The following is a 20,545-nucleotide window of genomic DNA, read 5'->3' as shown; positions in this document are numbered from 1 at the left end:
CTAAACCTTGTCACCACAATAAACAGAACATGCTGGAGGGATAGATTCCTGTCCCAGAGACTTCCCATACTCTGGAACAGACTACCTATTTATGTCAAACAGAGCTCCTCATTAGCACTCTTCAAGAAAAATCTTGATGATTGGATGGGAAATGGGAAATTCACCCCAGGGATCACTTCTGTGGCTCTGCTTGACAGGGGCACAGGAAAATAATTTTCTTGGGTGGCGAAAGCCAGGGTATATTTTTGGCTAGGCTTATATAGGCCCTAGGGCCAATAGCCTAGTACCTACCTATGAACCTATGAACTATACTCTATTATTTCTGGTGCTTTGTGTTTTCTAATGAATAATTTTTGAGTTAAATTATTTTGAAAGCCAAATCCTTGCTGTTTAGAATATATTTTGTCGTATACACAACATCAATTTTTAATGCAGGCAGATGGCCAAAAGGAAACTAGGAAAAAAGATCATAAAAATAGATGTAAAAGGAAGTGTTAGTAAAATGTCTGACCTCTTTATTCTTCAGGACTGTCTCTGTCATGACAGGAAATATGCATGTATAGAAATTAAAATAAGATTTCACCTTTCTATCAACATTCACTGTCCTAGTCCTATCCATTTATCATTCACTTCTCTTTTCAGAAGATATTTGCTCAGCTAATATTTCTATTTTCTAAGTCGTCTGTCTTTTATGTATATAACATACACTCCAGGGAGCCATCAGAAACTCCAGGCAAAGTCATTGTGATTGGCCTACCTTGATTCCACTTGGCCTGGTCGCTGAACCTTACAGCTATCCCTTGAAAGAATTGATTAGTTGCTCCGGTAAGGCCACTGGTTCTTTAGCAAGATTAAGGCCAGTGAATGCCTATCCAGAGAACTGGAAAATACTATTCACTTATCAGGAAAAGTGCTTTGGACTTAATCCAATCTGTTTAGTGTCCACTTTCTGCACTGGGTCATTTCTTTAGTAATGTTTCACAGACTGTTATATTTCTCCCTACCACACAGGATATTATGACTATCCCCTTTCCCCATACACAAACACCTTGTCACCACCACTACCCATTATTAAAATACCATTGTTCACTCACACAGAAAGATCAGCATCTTGAAAATCCATTGCAAAGCTCTGAGACACTCCCAAGTACAATGTTTGAAACATCCTCCAGTAGAAGGCTCTGAGCCATCCTCCACTGCAAGGCTCTGAGCCATCCTCCATTGCAAGGCTCTGAGACAGCCTTTAGTGCAAGGCTCTGAGACAGCCTCCAGTACAAGGCTCTGAGACAGCCTCCATTGCAAGACTTTGAGACAGCCTCCAGTGCAAGACTCTGAGACAGCCTCCAGTGCAAGGCTTTAATACAGACTCCAGTGCAAAGCTCTGAGCCATCCTCCAGTGCAAGACTCTAAGACAGCCTCCAGTACAAGGCTCTGAGCCAGCCTCCAGCACAAGGCTCTGAGCCATCCTCCATTGCAAGGCTCTACAACAGCCTCGAGTGCAAGGCGCTGAGGCAGCTTCCAGTGCAAGACTCTGGGCCATTCTTCATTGCAAGGCATTAAGACAGCCTCCACTGTAAGGCTCTGAGGCAGCCTCTAGTGCAAGGCTCTGAGGCAGCCTTCAATGCAATGCTTGGAGACAGCCAGTACTTCTGAATGTGTGATTGTGTAAGACAGCAGTATGCTTGAGTTTGGTGTCTGTTCTTGTAAGTGTAAGAAGTGTGCCTGAGTGCAGTGTCTGGCCATCTTTGCTTCAGCCCCTTGTCTGGGAAAGTAAAAGGATTCTGTAAAAGGACCTCTGCTGTTCAGCATCAAAGACCTTCAGGACCTTGTTAAACACATACCTGTCAATGTCTCACTAATACTGTGGGGCAGTTGGTAGTACCACTGTCTGAAAATGGTAGCAGAGCTGTAGCAAAATTTTAATTCAGCACTGAGATTTATATGAAGCTGTGAAATTCTATATAGTATAGAATGTTGCAAATTTTCTTGTTAGAAAATGAATGTTTGTTTGGAAAGAATGTTTTTAACCAAAGAATTTGTACTGAAACCAGACATTTCTCTAGTGAAACACTGCATTTTAAAGCGATATGTCATACATCCCAAATTTTCATATGATATTTGTCAACTATTTTCCCTTCATATCTTACAAATTCTTCACAATGTATTAATTAATTTGTGGATTTTGGTTAAATTTGCATCTCCATTATGTTGTGACCAAGGGAAATTATAAGATGGCCATGTGTGCATGTCTCAGGCACCAACGTTTCCTAACTTCTGGGAAGGAAGGAAATGAGTCCTTGGCTTCAGTGCTGCATTAGACAACAGTGATAATCAGTGACGCACTGGCACTGTAATGTGACCGGTTGTCTGGAATGTTGTACACAAAAGCAGACATGGTATCTTCATTGATGGCACTACGTATCTTTTGCTCTTTCTTTGAAAAAAAAAAGGATAAAATGGTATAAATAATTTACAAAAGAGGTATACTCCTCTTAGTGATTTAAACATCTGTACTTTAGGTAAAAGATGGTCAGATGAGCCTTGTACTAATTATTTAAAAATATACTCATCAACTTACTTCTGCTACTTGGGAATGTGTGAATCAATCAATTAATGACTGTTTGGGTGACTACCATTTCAGTGAAAATGTTTTGCCAAAAGCACTTTTAGTGATATTGGAAAATTCCCTTTTCTCCACTGTTGAATGATATATTTAAGTTCTTGGGTGTGGGAAGATGTACAGGGGAGCTTGCCCACCCCTACAAAATTAGGTTCCAAGTTTCACTGAAAGTGCTTTTGGTGAAACATTTTCAGGGTTTTTGCTTTCAGGGAAAGCTGTGTCACTCTGTCAAAATGACTTCTGCTAGCTTCTAGATTTACAGTGATGCTTTACACCTATTGTTCCTATAATGACAAAGGTAGAAGAAGAAAAACTACACACAAATAGTGGCAGAACCCCCTCGCTCTGATACCAAGAACATTGCCACACTGCTCTTCCAGTGTGCCTGCAAGGTTTGTATTAAACCTGCATACAAATAGTGGCATGACCCCCTTGTTCCCATAACACCTGCACACCAATAACAGTATGACTCCCTCATTCCCTTACCAAGAACATTAGTACATGGCTCTGCCAGTGTGTCTGCAATGTTTGCATTCAATTCTTCCACTACTTATAAATTTCTCAGTGTCATCTATTTTCTCCCTTTGTTTCACTCATCTTATACCATAAAAGCAACTGGCATTATTTCCTGGATTATTTCTTCCCTATGCCTTGTCTGTTTCATTCTGTAAACTGTTTCCTTGCTGCAAAACCTTGTCAGTTATAGGATGCAGATTCATAACTCTTTACCTCACATTGTGCAGTTGTATATACATCTGTCTACATTTACTGCTCAGATATTTTCTAGTACAGAAATTATCTTGTAACTATTACGAAACTTTTTTTATAACTAGTTGATTCTAAGGAGCAGCATTCTCCTTTGAATATTTTTTCTGTATTTATTTTATTGCTTTGAATTATGGCATATTGTTTATATTTTCTCATTATTTATTGCTATAGCTGAACATGAATTAGTTCCTTCACCCACTTATTGTAGACTAAATCAATAATTAAACAAATAAATAAAGCTGCATCTGCTCTTTCACCAGAAGAGGGCAGTTGATGTTACAGCCAGCTATGTGTAGCTGTAGACCACTAAATGACACTCTGATGTGTTTACCTTAGGAGAGGATGACAAAACTGATAGGGACACAAATAGCTGCATCTGTATTGAGAGTAGTCATGGCCTAGACTGTCCTTAATCTTGCCATTCTTTATATTCAGTCCTTTTATATTTATATTTTAATGCATTAAAATATATGTGCATACATAACTAATGCAGGATAAGTTGCAAAAATGGGCATTATGAAATAAAGAAAAAAACATATATTTTAATGTTTCATTGATAGTCACTTTTAATACAAAAGCACAACACTACAGTATTGTAATTTACATAGCATGCATCTCCTCTGAGCTCAGCAACTTTCTTTCTCACTTCAAGAACTAATAGTGGCTATCTTGTACATCTTCAAATTAGTATGTTTATATGGGCCTGTGTGATTTGACTGAATGCTCGTTTGGCTGGATCACAAATAATCAGACACAATAGACCAACAGCTCTTTTGAATAAATCACAATTGATCATCATCAACTCCCTTTTTCCCATTTACTACATGGAGGTGGGGTGTCGCCAACTGTCGCCACGTCTCTTGATTTAATGCCCTCTCCTACCTTCTTCAACAGTTATGCCTGACTATCTTATGTCTTCTCTCACACAATCCATCCATCTCTTTGCTGGATACCCTCATTTCCTGTTATATTCTTCCTGTCTGTCTCAAATTTTCTTCTTTAGATTGTTTTCTGATTTTTTTGTGCATGTACCTGAACCACCGTAATCTGTTCTTTTAGACCTTCTCTTGAATTGGAGCTACTTTGGCCTCATTTCTTCATCTGTTCCACAGTTTGCATCCTACCATCCATCTCAGGCTCTTCATCTCCATCAACTCTAGCTTTCTTAACTGTTCTGCCTTTACTGCCCAGGTTTCTGTACCATTCAGTGCTACTGGTTGCACCACTGTTTTGTACACCTTACGTTTCAGCTACTTTGACATTCTTCTGTCATAATCTAGCCCTGACACTCTGTGCCACTTGGCTGCAGCCTCCCTGAGTCTAGCTTTGACTTCTTCATTCAGACTTCCCTTCTCCTTAGCCACCCCTCCCAGGTGCTTACAGCTGTTAACCTGTTCAGCTATTTTCCCTTCTATCTCATTTCTCAGCTTCTTCTGATTTCTCCCACTTGCCACCATGACAACTGTCTTATCTGTACTTAATTTCATCCCATGTGCCTTCACCATTACAACTGTCTTATCTGTACTTAATTTCATCATATGTGCCTTCACCATTACAACTGTCTTATCTGTACTTAATTTTATCCCATGTGCCTTCACCATGACAACTGTCTTATCTGTACTTAATTTCATCCCATGTGCCTTCACCATGACAACTGTCTTATCTGTACTTAATTTCATCCCATGTATCTTCACAATTACAACTGTCTTATCTGTACTTAATTTCATCCCATGTGCCTTCACCATTACAACTGTCTTATCTGTACTTAATTTCATCCCATGTGCCTTCACCATGACAACTGTCTTATCTGTACTTAATTTCATCCCATGTGCCTTCACCACAACACCTGCCTTATCTGTACTTAATTTCATCTAATGTGCCTTCACCACGACACCTGTCTTAGCTGTACTTAATTTCATCCCATGTGCCTTCACCACGACACCTGTCTTATCTGTAGTTAATTTCATCCCATGTGCCTTCACCACGACACCTGTCTTATCTGTACTTAATTTCATCCCATGTGCCTTCACCATGACAACTGTCTTATCTGTACTTAATTTCATCCCATGTGCCTTCACCATGACAACTGTCTTATCTGTACTTAATTTCATCCCATGTGCCTTCACCACGACAACTGTCTTATCTGTACTTAATTTCATCCCATGTGCCTTCACCACGACAACTGTCTTATCTGTACTTAATTTCATCCCATGTGCCTTCACCATGACAACTGTCTTATCTGTACATAATTTCATCCCATGTGCCTTCACCATGACAACTGTTTTATCTGTACTTAATTTCATCCCATGTGCCTTTGACCTTATATTCCATTCCCCTATCCTTTGCTGAAGTTCTTGCTCAGAGCTTGCCTGTAATGCCACATTGTCTGGATACAACAACTTTATTGATCTGTCCTCTCCAACCTGTTTGCTAATGTAGTCCATCACCAGTTTGAACAGCTGTGTAGTCGGAGCTAAATCCTGGTGCACACCCACTCCCTCTGGGAACCTCTCTGTGAGATCAAACACAGTTCGTACTTGAGTTATTGGGTCCTTGTACATAGCCTGCACTAATTCTACCATGTTTCTACATCTTCAGACCACTTCAGAAGTACCCAAATCAGCTTTCTTGGGACCTTGCCGTATGTTTCTCAAGTCTAGCAATGCCCAGTTGCACTCACTTTTAATCTCTAGCTTCTTCTCAGCTTTGTCTGACTGCGAAAGTCATGTCAGTTGTGCTACATCCTTCATCCTTATCTGAATTGCTCATCTCCCATTTTACTTTCTAAGTAAATTTTTTTTTTGAGGGAGCAGTGACAAACCCTACACTGCACCTCACACGTGTGGGACTTTGTCCCCGTATCCCCTTACTTAGTGTGCATATCTATCTATCTGTCTGTCTATCTGTCCATCTGTCTGTCTATCTGTCTATCTATCTACATATCTGTGTATAAACCTCCATGGTCACACAACCATGGAGAAAACAAATAAAAAACACACATTGGTGCACAAAAAACAAACATCTACAGATCTAGAAGTATGACATGATCCACACATATTCTTCTGGATTTGCTTTCCCGATAACTCCTATGATCAGATATTACACCATCCCATACTGTCTATAACGTGTATTGTTTTCTTTCAATTGTGATTCAGTCAAATGACTTTTTAGTCTGTTGTGTTTGGCCATTTGTGCTTCAAGTTATACACACTTCATGTCCCATTATCAGAAAATGAAACTGGAGCGCTTCAGTGCTGCTCAGCCCCCATTAAACTTTTTAAGTAATATGTAGTTCTTTAGAGCATACACTCACATCTGTATAGTTATTTTAGCCCTTTGAATTTTGGCACACTTTAATTATACTAATTCATCAGATTATGAACAAGTACTTCCTCTAAGCCTAATCACTCATCCTTAAGAATAACAAAAAAAAGATTCAATGCTGTTGCACAACTCCTGTAGGTTTAATGTGTGCGTTTGTTTGAGAGTATGTCTTTAAGTTTGTGCATGCGAATTTTTGAGAAGATAGTCATCTTAGAAATTATTTTTTTTAAATATGCCTGAAAAAACATAGCTGCAACCAGAATTTGTACATTAGTAGGCATTCCCTTGGCTTCATTCCCAACTGGGTTCCTGAAAAATAAATAATGTTACATTGCAGAATTTTTTCACCATTTCACACATTTACAAAGATGTTTTCTGTGTTCTGAAGACTGGATGAATAAATGCAATCTATATTTTTTTTGTTTCTTTTTACAGTCATTTTGTACACAAAGAATTATTCTTTCAGCACTGTTACCGCCTAACAAGTATCTGAACAAACATAAACCTTATTGGTCTATCAGCACTGATTTCAAGGAAATATAATACAAAATAGGAAAATAACTGTCCGAAAGCTGTTTCTTGTGCTGTTTAAAAGTACAGTCCATGGGAGATCCATCACTGGATGTTGTAGAGGCTGCTGTTGGTCAGTTTTATGTTCTGTCAACTGATTCCTGACTGGCTAGTCATCGCTAAGGTCTGGGTTCTCCTTGATCAGAGTGTGCCAGTACTCAACTTTCTTGTCCTTGTTCTTCAGACATTCGAACCAGTGTTTGAGACACTCACCCTGAGAATTAATGCCAAGTTGTACTCCGCCTGAAAGTCAAAAGACAAAATATTATAGGAAATACATACAGAAATGCATGGTTTGCATTTATAACAAAACAAGACATCAACTGAAAATAGGTCTGTTCTCCTTCCACAGTGACTGCTGTTATGTAAAACTACCTTCTGTCTATATATTTACTCAATTACAAGAAAGTTATGAAGAAATGTTTTTAAACCCATATATAACACCTTTATGTTTACCTCACTTGTTACAGGTTGTGAGGTGGAAAAAAACACAAGAATAAAACAAGAGATTCAACTAACTATTTGCATGGTGTTATAAATGTAGATGTGGAAATAGACTTCTGTCATTTATTTTATTGAATCTTTTTTTCTACACCAGTCCACTCTGACCCTTGACAATCTAGCTGAAGCAGTCCTACATCCCCTTCATCTGAGGATGCTGCTTACTCTTGAAAACAGGGTCCTCTTCCAGATAGCAGACAGCTAAGAATCAAACAACAAATAACTGTCATCTGAAAAAAGAACTTTACGTATGTCAATTCTTGTGGTCACATCATGCTCAGGATTGTTTATTCCTTTACTCGGACTCCTGTTTCCCTATGGCATTCTGGATAAATGGGACTTCCACAATACCAGAAAATGATTCCTGTATACTTTAAATCCAGTTGTCACACGTGGATGTGCGATTTAATGGATGCTTGGCCCTTTGTGCAGTCCATGCCGAAACACATAACATTATATAGTTGGTCTATGGGGCTCATGGCCCTTCCCACTGTTCCCTGGGACATGAATACATACATACAAACTTACACACGAATACTTACACACAGACAGACACATACCAAGCACACTGCAGCCTGCATGCACTGACACAAATGGATCCACTTATGGTTAGTGGCTCTAACTACACAGACCCCCCCACATATACACATACACACACATGCATGGACACATCTATACATACACACATCTACACACACCTATACAGAGATATATAGACACACACACACACACACACACACACACACACACACACACACACACACACACACACACACACACACACACACACACACACACACACACACACACACACACACACACACACACACACACATACACACACACACACACACACTCGCATGGACACATCTATACATACACACATGCACACACACCTATACAGAGACACATAGACTCACACCTATATACACACACACTCACCTAAATATACACACATGTATACATGCACACACACACACACACACACACACACACACACACACACACGGGCACACAGTGTGTAGAAGATTGTACTGCAGAATAATGTCCTTGCTATAGTATATGTAATCCTTTTGGTCCTAAGGTGTTCTGGTTCCATGTCTTACACCAGTTCTCTTCCTGGAACCCTTACCAAATCTAATTTCCGGTCCTCCCTCAGACATAACCCATTGTGTGGCATATAAATTTAGCCCCAAATGATCCTTGGCATTCTAATGGCTGATAACCTTCTCCCATTCTCTCAGATATATCATGCTCATGTCCCTTCCACCACTGCCTATGAAATGGATACACATATACACACATGCACACACACCTATACAGAGACACAGACACACCTATACGTACATGCATGCATGCATGCACACACACACACACACACACACACACACACACACACACACACACACACACACACACACACACACACACACACACACACACACACACACACACACACACACTCACACAAACATAGCGAGACATTCACACACCACTCACACATTCACTCAGCACTACTTAACTGGTTCAGCAGTCTGGGCAGGGTAAGGCTGCTCCCGTCAGAATGCAGCACCTCCTCACATGGACTAACTTCCTGGAAGTATGCATGGCAACATTAAGCATTCAGTAGATACAATGGCTTGCACAACAATAAACCAAGCTGTACATCTTGCAACCAAGCACTGAAACTATTTGAAAAGTACTCAGTAGAACTTCTGTGTAGACAACAGACAATGCAATGAACATAGAATGGCTTTGCTGAGACCACCCACCTTCCTCCCTACTGTCTAATGTAGCCATTCAGAGGTCTCCATATATAGGTAAGTATAATCTAAGTCATAAGACTGTATTACAGTTTTAAAGAAACAGGCATGTGATGATAAAATCTATGTTTACATCTCAATAAACACAACTTCAGAGCCCGGAAGATTTTATCAATAGCACATGAATCAGACTGCTGACACAATCATAATACACCAAAGAGGTTAACAGTTCTTACAAATGCTTGTTAAGCCCAAGGAAGAAAACATCTCCCAACTTGATAAAAAAAGTTTCTGACAGTTCTCTGTTTGGCCCAGCACATAGTATTCTACCAATATGGTATAAAGGAGAAGGTTGCTCCAAGATGTCTTCATTTATATTTTTAATTTTAAAGGGTCTTTGTTTCCCTTCTTTACTGAATATCACTTACTATACTAATCTATGAATACATTATAAAGAAGAAAGTTGCTCTAAGATGTTTAAATGTGTTTCTAAAGATTATTTTTTCCCTTCTGCATTGAATATCACTTAAACGTTCAGACATAAGGAGCAGGATTCACGAAGCCTCCGTGTAAGAGTTATAACTCATACACGGAGACTGCAGTTAAACGGAGTGATGTCAGCATGCTCTGCATACTCATGAGAGCATGCTGAATCACACTTAAGGCCAACACAGTCCATGTAAGACAGTAGGGGGCGTGTCCATAGGCCGAGCCCAGTAAGCGGACACGCCCCCAGAAGAGGAAAAGTTCCCAAAGTAAACACCCATGACAGAGTCCACGGAAATGTGAATAAACAGAACACAACACATGCCCCCACAGACTATGAACAGAAAACATATAAATAAACACGTTATATATTTTTTTAAATTGTAAAAATTTTAACCGTGAGTGCGCTGCTTATGCTGGCGTGCCCGTAGCGCAGCTACAGTTAGCAGTCAGTGTGAAAGCATATAAGAACTAAATATGCAAAATAAGCCAGGAAGCAATAGCGTAGTGGTAGAGATGTTGGCTGAAGAGCATGCATTCATGGTTTGAGCCCCCACAACACCAATTTTTTATTAGCAAAATAAGCAGGAAACAAGTCCCTGACAAATATGTACACATAAAACCACAATTCATGTAAAATGTAATGAAATAGCCCATTTATATTGAAGAAATGTGAGGTAACAAAAGAATAAAAAATGCCAGATGTGCCCATAGCTGAGCTACAGTTTAACAGAGTGAGTGCATCTGCCCATAGATGAGCAGTGGTTTAACTCGTGCAAAATGAGTGCTCGTAGCTGAGCAGTGGTCTAACATGCTAAATCTATGTGTCCCTAACTGAGCTGAGCGTAATATGCGTGCCGATAGCCAAATGAGGCTTAAAGCAGCGTACCCGCTTGCGGAGCTGCGCACTGTGCAAACAAGCTAACCGACGGGCAACGTTGAGCAAGCCGTATCAAAACTGCCTTTACACAGACACACCCCCCAGCATGTCTAGACAGTCATGAAAAATAAAAAGCAGTGGCCAGATTCGAACCCAGGATACTATACACCATAGTCAAGGTACAGAACCACTAAGCCATGACAGCAGTACCTTTAAATGCAATAATAGCTAATATATAGGAATGAATACAAACTGGAGCATGATAATGCAGGTTTACTGAAGTTGATACAATTCCAAAATGGCCAATCACAGATATGTGCAGGAAAAACGGACTATATAAGCCCCATAGGCGGGAATACACAGCATAAACGATTGTAGAACTGACCTGCAGGCAGAATGACAGGAGTAGGAGAGGGTAGTTGCTTTCGAGCACAGAAGTGGGGTGTTGAGGAGTCCAGGTACATGGTCTGGCTCCTAGTCCATAATCATGAGGCCCAACTCATGCAGGGCCAGGTCCTCTGGGGAGCATACAGGGCCGAGGCATGGGACCGGTTGGCTCATGATCTCACCAGTCCCACAGGGATTCCAAGGACTGGTGAGCAGGTCCGTCACCACCATGCGGACCTGAAGAGACGCAAGCAGGACCAACAGAACCTTTGGATCCAGGAGGCCCGGCAAACACCCAACGCCCCACTACTGAGTAAGTAACATTTAATTATGTATGTAAGAAATTAAACTAGCTGATATTATGGAGATGTGTATTCCAATATTACTTCATTTATATTACAGCTGCAGGTGTCCGTTCTGCGAACCGCAGAGCCTATGCCGATAGGCTGGTGCGGTTGCGCCACCAGGCAGGTCAGTAATCCACTACAAGTAACTGTAAAGAAATATAAAAGTATGACAGTCAGCAAAAGAGTGCAGTGTAGTCAGTAAGGAATAAAATGTGCAAGTAACAGTGTGAAAGTGTCTGCAAGTATTGCTTGATTACAAAAGTGTGTTTCAGCCTGTAAGTTAAACCGAAAAATGAAACTGTCTGACATATATTCTGAAATAAAAATGCCCTACCTGTGAGAAAATAGTACACAACCTGCAGCAGGCTGAAAAGTATAGCTGCAGAAGATGATGAAATCACATGTGTGAAATATATCCCTGTGGAAATACTGAAACATGACAGAAGTGAGACTGCTGGAAAGGATTGTAATAACTACAGGTAAAACATGTCAATAAAGCCTAGAAGTAAGTACCATCCTGAATAGTAAAATGAAAGCAAGTGAGAGAGTGTGAGAAAGTGTCAGGAATCCAGCAATACAGTAGTAATAACCCCTGAATAAAGTATACTGCAGTCAAGACAGAATGAAATGCATGTAAGATTGAAAACCAAACAGCGAAATCTGTTCAAAGTGTTGCTGCATCTGGAATGTGTATCCCAAAATATGGATATGTTGCTCTCAGTCTGCAATATGCAGATAGGATGATTGTCTGATATACCAAACATCCACACATGTCTACAGCTATATAAAGCAAATGTAGCAGGATGATGTAGCTGAGCAAAGCTAGATATGAATGTGTATGAAGAACAATAAAATGTATATTGATGTTGCAGTAACAGTCCTATCACCAAGTTGAAATAGTTATCATATAGGAAACTGTAGTTAGAACAGTAGTGTGTATATAACTGTAGCTATTAGAAATGTACAGCATATGTATTGTTATTCCAAGGTGTTAATATTACTTTCTTTACCCCACCCTATAACCACATATAACCCATTCCACGTGAAAATGGTATGTGCAATCACAATTAACACCCCTGGACGTTTGTCCTGTTGGGTCATATATATTTGCATGTCTATTGATGCATCTGCCCTGTTCATACATCCACACCTGATGGCCTATTGCCATCAATTAACCCTGCATGTTGTTGGACTGTGTATTTCTGTTCAAATTATGCATGTGTTATGCACTCTGTTCAATGGTGTGAATATCTGGGTGTTTGGTTAATGGGAATACTAATGCATGCTGTTACAACTAATTGTGAAACCCAAACTGTCATGACATAATGCAAAACATAGGACGACAGGGAAGGCGGGTTCCAGTGGACCCACCTCTCCCACCTCAGCTGGCGAGTGCACCTGGCACTAGTGCCAAGTCCGGACCCTCCTCCGGTGGCCCTGTGCCACCTGCGGGTGGAAGTGCTGCAGGGGATGGGGCTCGCCCCACCTCTGCAAGTGTGGCCGGAGGAGAACCACCACTCACCCTCCGTAGCGTCCGGACTGTGGTGCGTAGGGAGATTCAGGACTCTGTTCTTGAGCCCCTACGCCAGCTTGAGGCATGGGTGGCGCAACTAACGGGCATGCCTGTTGCCCGGCCTACACAGCCCCCAGCACAGCCCCATCCTGGGCAGTGAAGGAAGAGTGGCAACTGCCTATGGGTGGGGATATCAGTTCCACTGTTGCCATCTGTGGGCTCATGGGCTCTGGATATCCAAACCTCCGTCACCATCAATTGTGTAACCCCCCCCACATGTGTCATACACCACCCCTGTATGCATCTTGTTTGTCTTGTCTGTTTACCTACCCAACCTACCTCCCCAGCTGTACCGACTTCCTTCACCTAACATACCACTCTCACCTGAAAAAAAAAAAAAAAGGGCACTCTGTACCCACAAAAAAATTACGCCCCATACATAGCTGCCCATTCCGCACAAATGTCTGCTGGACATGGAACCTATCAATTACAATTGGCTGTACAACAAGTATTATTGTTGTCCTGACACCTCTCTCAGGGGTGGAAGGTTTCAAATGTCACACCAAATTACATACATATGCACAGCTGTTGCTGATGAAGAAATGGGCAGCTATGGGCCTTACCTACATCCCTCCTGCACATCCCAAGCTTGTTTCCCTACTGTCGCACCTCTTTGTGACCCCTTTTTCACCACTTTCCTGTCTCCCCATTTTCTTTTCTTTCAAAGAAAATAGCGCGGGTGTGCGCCAGAGTAAGCAACGTTAAGTGGTTGTAAGCGGTAAAGGCGCTGAGCTAACCGCCAGTGCGCATGCGTTAGCTCACGCAAAACCAGCGCTAACCCGTTACAACTGCTTAAAAGTGCCTTAGTCACTTTGATTGACAGGTCCTGTACTCAGTTCAAAAGCAAAATAAAATCCCACTGTCAGTCCTGAACCCAGGACCTTGGAAACACTAGTCTGTACGACCTACCACTAAGCCATGACTCTTATACAAAAACTTTGTGCTAAAATAAATATAACATGTAATAGTAGGGATGAATGTAAAGGGAATATAGGATGTGTAGTACACAAAGCATGTCATTTAAAATTCCTGTCAAAACTACTGGATTTCCATAATAGTAGTGTGTGAACAGAAACAGCCATGCTAGTTGGCAGCTTGTAGATAATAAGGTCAGTTAAAGTACATAGATATATGTATGCATATGTACATATATATATATATATATATATATATATATATATATATATATATATATATATATATATCTATATATAGTTGTAGGAGTCAATGTGCATACACACTTGCTACAGGGAACATGAGAGAGGAATGGAGAATTGTGAATATACAACACAGCCTGAAGCATGAGAGAGATACTAACCTTTACACTCACAGAACACTGTCCACAGCATACCAGCATGGTCCCGCCCTCACAATCTGAACGGGCAACGCCTATCCCACATACCCTTTTATAGCACTGACCTGAAATCACAGTGAGAACTGCAATCAGTACACAACTGGCTGTATGCAATTAGCAAATGCTGGCTTACAATTGGTGCAGAGGCCATCACATGGACCTATGCAGATACCTACAAAAGCATCCAGTGCTAACACTCCCCACATGCAATACATTCATTGCATTGTCTGTAAGCAGACAGAGGGAGAGCGAGAAGTGAGAGAGAGAGAGAGCAAAAAAAAAAAATTATACACTGTGACTCTGTCACCCGAAGCTGTCAGCACTGACAGTAGCAGCAGCAAGCAGAAGCAGTGGTAACACAACCAGCTGTGACAAACACAGGTAATGCAAAGTAGCAGGTTAATAGTGTGCATACTTTGAACCCTCCAAATGTGTCATAGGTCTGTATCCATAGGTATGTCCATGTGATATGTTGTGTGTACGTAGTTTCACCAAAAGGGGATGACCATACATTACATGTCAATCAGTCTTAGGCCATGATCCTGGCAGCAGTTGTCTGTGCGTTGGCCCAGAAATGGCTGTAGTGACTGCTTTGAAAGGTCAGCCAGGTTCAAAAGGCAGGATCAGCCCATCCCAAAGGCACACTGGCTGGGAACAAGTGTCTGCAGGTACCCGATATCACTGCATATGCATCCCATACTGCATAATTCCATAGCTTAGCAGACCAGGCCCATTATGCATATGATGTGGTAATTCCCAGGGTCAGTCGAGGTGCCCCCTTAGTGGTGTGGGACCACTGTTGCTGTATGCCACTGTCCAGGTACATATCCTGTAGTACGGCCAAGATAAACTATCAGTGTTATATGCGGTTGTATGTCCTCTTGGAGTGCCCGTAGCACACATCCAGGGATACCACGAAGTCACAGTGATGCTGTGTGTTCTTCTCTGCTGAGGGCGGCCCTCACCTGGCATGTGAGATGATAGGGAGGTTACATCCAGCTGTGATAAATATTTCAACTGGTGGGGGAGAAGGAGGGGGGATACATGCACCGAACATGTCTGCAAGATTGTTGCCAATATCCATGTGTTTGGTGAATGTTAAGTAGGTGTGTATTAACACAGAGCATATCTGAGACATGTGGTCCATATGTGTAACATAACTGAAGAAGGCCTTGTGGTCATCCATAGTGTTTGTGTCCATTTCCCTCCCAGAGTAGGCCATGGCCGTTGTTATGATGGACCGTAGCGTAGTACCAGTGCTGACCACAGATGCCTTCCCTTAATGTGAATGTGCTCTGTCCTGCAGTAGCCTCCTGCTATTGTTATACAATCTGCCTCTGTCTGGGGTCCACCGGACAGGATGCCTAACCTTTGTGCATAGGGTCTGGGTTAGAAATGTGTGTTCAAGTTCCATGCAATCTGTGGCATGTCCGTGGTAAGCATTTGCAAAGGGGTCAGCAGTGTGGCTTGTGGCTTCCACTGGATCAGTGTGCTGCATGGATACCATCTCAGTCCCAGCAAGTGAATAACTGTCTAATCACATACATATCAAAGTAGTCTACTGTGCTGGTGGTGGTGGTGGGATATGTATATCCAGGCCGAGTAACTTCTGTCCACATCATAGTAGTGGACGGTGTCCCACATACAGTACCTTGGGATGAACCCCCAGAGTGAGGTTGTGCATTGCACCTGTCAGTGTGTGCTGACCGATGGGGCATGCTACTATGTTGTGTGGAATGTGGCAGGTATTGTTGCACAGGTGTTGGCTGAGCACTGATATCTGGCCATGTACCTGTGTATCCACCACGACACACACACATGCAACATATGGGAGTAGTAGTATATCACTACACATGAGTATCATGTATAGTATGTGTGCCATATATTGCTGACATGGTCTGCTGATATCCTGTTTGTGTTCTCTTCCAGGGAGATGGCACGACAGCGTAACCCCGCCTACTCTGTGGCGGAAGATGAGGAGATCCACCAAAGCCTGGTGCGGGAGTATGACATCCTGTTTTCCCGCACCAGTCAGAATCAGCAGGAGAGGGCCACACTGTGGCAAGACCTTGTCCGTAGGGTAAATGATATTGGCATGCATAACAGGACATATGAGCAGGTATGACATCACTGCAGTGATTTAATCCGAAGTGTCCGGCAGCGTGCATTAGATATCCACAGGCAACAGGTCGCCACAGGAGGTGGGGTGGCCACACATCCCCCCCCTCACCAGACTGGAGGGGCTACTCCTAAGTGTTGTGGCTCCAGCCCCGGAACACCAACAGCAGTACACCTGCATTATGATGGAGGCTGGTTCCACACAGCAGCACGACATGGAGCATGCAGGTAATATGCCATATGTACACTTGACTGTTCTGTACACTGTATCATATGCAATATCAATGGTACAGTTGTGCCCACTGACATTAATCTCATCATTTCTGCAGGTCCCTCCAGGGTTACAGCAAGACAGGCCATCCATGCTGGTGAGTGTGTTTAGCATAACATATAATAGTCCTGATAATGCTAGTAACAGTAGTGTAACTCAGTAGTGCTCTGTGTGTATACGGCAGGGTGTGCATGTGTGCATGTGTGCCTGTGCCCATGTGTGCATGTGTGCATGTGTGCATGTGTGCAGGTGTGCAGGTGCACCTGTGTCCACGTGTGCATCTGTGCATGTGTGCCTGTGTCCACGTGTGCATGTGTGCATGTGTGCCCGTGTCCACGTGTGCATGCGTGCATGTGTACACGTGACCACGTGTGCATGTGTCCATGTGTGCATGTGACCACGCGTGCATGTGTGCATGTGTCCATGTGCATGTGTCCACGTGTGCATGTGTGCATGTGTCCACGTGTGCATGTGTCCACGTGTGCATGTGTGCATGTGTGCATGTATGCATGTGTGCCTGTGTGCATGTGTGCCTGTGTGCATGTGTCCACGCAGCATGTCTGCATGTGTGCCTGTGTCCACGCAGCATGTGTGCATGTGTCCACGTGTGCATGTGTCCACGCGGTGCATGTGTGCATGTGCATGTATGCATGTGTGCCTGTGTGCATGTGTGCCTGTGTGCATGTGTCCACGTGTGCATGTCTGCATGTGTGCCTGTGTCCATGTGTGCATGTGTGCCTGTGTCCATGTGCATGTGTGCATGTGTGTATAAGTGCATCACTGGTAACAATGTCTGGAGACTGTAAACTGTGTTTCCTGTCTTCCTCCCACAGGTTCTGGGGCTGCTCTGGTGACCTGCAGCAGGGAACCTGAATCCTGTGCCACGGCTACTGGTAATGATGATATTTGTGTAATGGTACAGGAAGGTTTGTCAGGGTCTGCCATTGGTCAGCCAATTGACAGTACACAGCTGTCAACCCCATCATTGCGCACAGTCATCCTGCCTGTACATCCTTTGTCACCATTGTCCCTAGGTGATGGACAGGATACAGTGGGCATAGACCAGGGTAATGTGGTACCTGTGGCACATGCGTCCCCACACAGCAGCCATGGGCAGGGTCCTCCGATGGTACCACATAGACAGTTGCCCATGGGTTCTCGTGGGAGCATCCTTGGGCGTACTGCCTCTGGCCAACGTGCCCAAAGAGGTCTGTCAACCTCAGCTATGTTTCGGACTGTCATGCAGGCACAGTCACGTATGGAAAGGTACACCAGACAGAGTCTGAGGGAGCTGAGAGCATGTCGCACAGCCATGACAGACAGTATGCGTGACATTGCGGATGCTATCCGTAACTTCACTGATGTCATAGACAGACGTTGTGGGGACATATTACAGCAGTTCCACAACCAGATGTCCATGAGTCAGGACAATGGTGGGCGTTTGCAGTGTCGACGTGGCTGTATGCCAGCAGCAGCAGCTGCCAGTCAGCATGGACGACAACAGGCTTGCGCGCACACACCCATAGTGCCAGCAGCAGCCCCAGCAATGCTGGGTCTGTGCTGTCATCGGAACGCCCCAGGAGACCACGTGCACGTGGCTCTGGACAGTCCCAACAGGGACTTGTGTCCAGTCAACACACTCCCGCTTCTGATGACAGTACCCAGTCCGGCTTTGTACTGGATACGGTCCGTAGCACCCCTGCCAGGCACAGGTACCGTATCTGTGCACACAGACACTGATCTGTATGGCCTGCCAGGTGCAGTCTGTGGCTGTCCACAAACCCCTGTATATGGCAGCCATGAGGTGGAACTGTGTGCGTGCATACACACATGCGAAATGTTAACACCTAGGGCAACCACATACATGCACACACTGCACCAACACTGCCCCACCCTGTACTGCTGCCCCTCACCAACACACATACACACACATGTCAATTGGTGGTATCAGTGGCTGACTCAGGCATACCTAATCCACACCCTGTGCATATGATGACACTGTGCCACCTCCTGCAATCTCCAACATCATTGCGGGAACAGGTAAACACATTGCTGATGCACAGGGTGACTACATAGAAGTTTATTAGTAGTATCATGTTGGTAACAGTACAGTGTGCTGCTATGACTGTGTGTTTATCCCAGCATGCCTGCTGCAGTAACTGTATGAATGTCCTGAATTGTTATCTGCACCCATAGTACATACCAAAGTATAACAGCTGCACATAATTGCATGCCGGTGGTAAGGTTGTCAACAGATAGCCGCATACATGGGTAGCACAGGGAGAAAGCTAACGCAAGTAGTGATATGCAATGGTGGACATGTACAGTAATGGTGTCAAGTTGCCCACAATGACTATGCCATGTGGATGTTCACGCATGTAGATATGTGTGCAGTACCAATGTAATCCAAATCACAAATAAGTATGACATAATATCAGTTCTACCATGGGCATCTGCGCTGCGTATTCCTGGGTACATGTTGATAGTGCCTACATATTTGCAGTGTTACTTACTGTTATTGTTACCCCTTCTTTGTTGTATAATGCACTACTTCCAGCCCTGTTTACTGTAGCTTTGTTTGCATGCATGTTCGCTTGGGGTTCCCTGGAACACTGCTTACACCTGCAATGCAGAGTTACAGTGCTTCTGTAGACTTCTAGCGACATCTGCATAGCGTACGATATGTATGTCAACTTTACACATGACAGAATGTCACTGTCTGTCCTGTACGCATGTACGTTGCCTGTAACACATTGCACACGTCTTACCTGGCATTTACCCATGTGTGCAGTCATATATGTCAGTACTATGAAACAGTAGTGGTACACCCACACATACACACCTTCAGTATGTTGTTCCCCATTGGCCCTATGTGTTGGTACTCACCATGGCAATCACACTACTAGGGTAGCATGTGCAAAGGTAACCTGTGAATCGCCTCTATGGTCCAGTTGTGGTTTATGTGAGTCATGTGTCAATGTCACAGCTGCCACATGTATGCAGTCAGCCATCACCCTTGGCCAGGAACATACAACACGTGTGGGATGCCACCACACAGCCAATCTGGGGACTGGTCTCTCTGAACCCAGTAATGCCATACCCTGTCAGGTGGCATGTCATATATACTACATCCTGGACAAACGTCAACCCCAATCCCTGCTGCTACTATTGATAATACCCCTGAAGATGTTCCTGATAGTTTTGACCAGTTCTTTACAGAGACATTTCAGGCCCTAGCTAGCCATCTACCTCCTAGCTCCCCTGGTCCTGAAAGTAGCACCCCTAGAAAACTACTTCATGCTCAGCTGCCAACCAGTCGCCACTTCACTTCTCCGTACCTTGATTGAAACAGTGAAACCCACTACACTTTCTGCTGATCAACTCCCTGCCGAGTACCTATCAAAACCAGATGATGCTATTGCTTACCCCATCTCAAAGGTAATCAAAGGAACCATGTTAGAATCTAACTTTCCCACCATCTGGAAAATGTCACATGTAATCCCACTTCACAAAGGAGGCAGCTCTACTGAAGTCTCCATTTATAGGCCAATAACTATACTCTCTCCACTTGCAAAGACTATGG

General features: G+C 43.2%; 1 protein-coding gene across 2 annotated transcripts in view; it reads right to left on the bottom strand.

Moving 5' to 3' along the window:
* Positions 1-6,332: 6,332 nt before the first annotated feature.
* LOC122811948 (double C2-like domain-containing protein beta) overlaps positions 6,333-20,545 on the bottom strand; it is a 1,736,177-nt gene continuing 1,721,964 nt past the window's right edge. For both annotated transcript variants that reach the window (XM_044084139.1, XM_044084141.1), the window contains one exon: positions 6,333-7,525. In XM_044084139.1, the coding sequence (XP_043940074.1) occupies positions 7,392-7,525 (134 nt within the window). In that variant the 3' untranslated portion in view covers positions 6,333-7,391. The remainder of the gene's footprint in view (positions 7,526-20,545) is intronic.

This window comes from Protopterus annectens, chromosome 9.part0 (genome assembly GCF_019279795.1).
Source record: "Protopterus annectens isolate FY-2018-M chromosome 9.part0, PAN1.0, whole genome shotgun sequence".
NCBI classification, from domain to species: domain Eukaryota; kingdom Metazoa; phylum Chordata; order Ceratodontiformes; family Protopteridae; genus Protopterus; species Protopterus annectens.
Note: the sequence above shows the minus strand (reverse complement) of the source record. Positions and strands in the feature narration are given on the sequence as shown.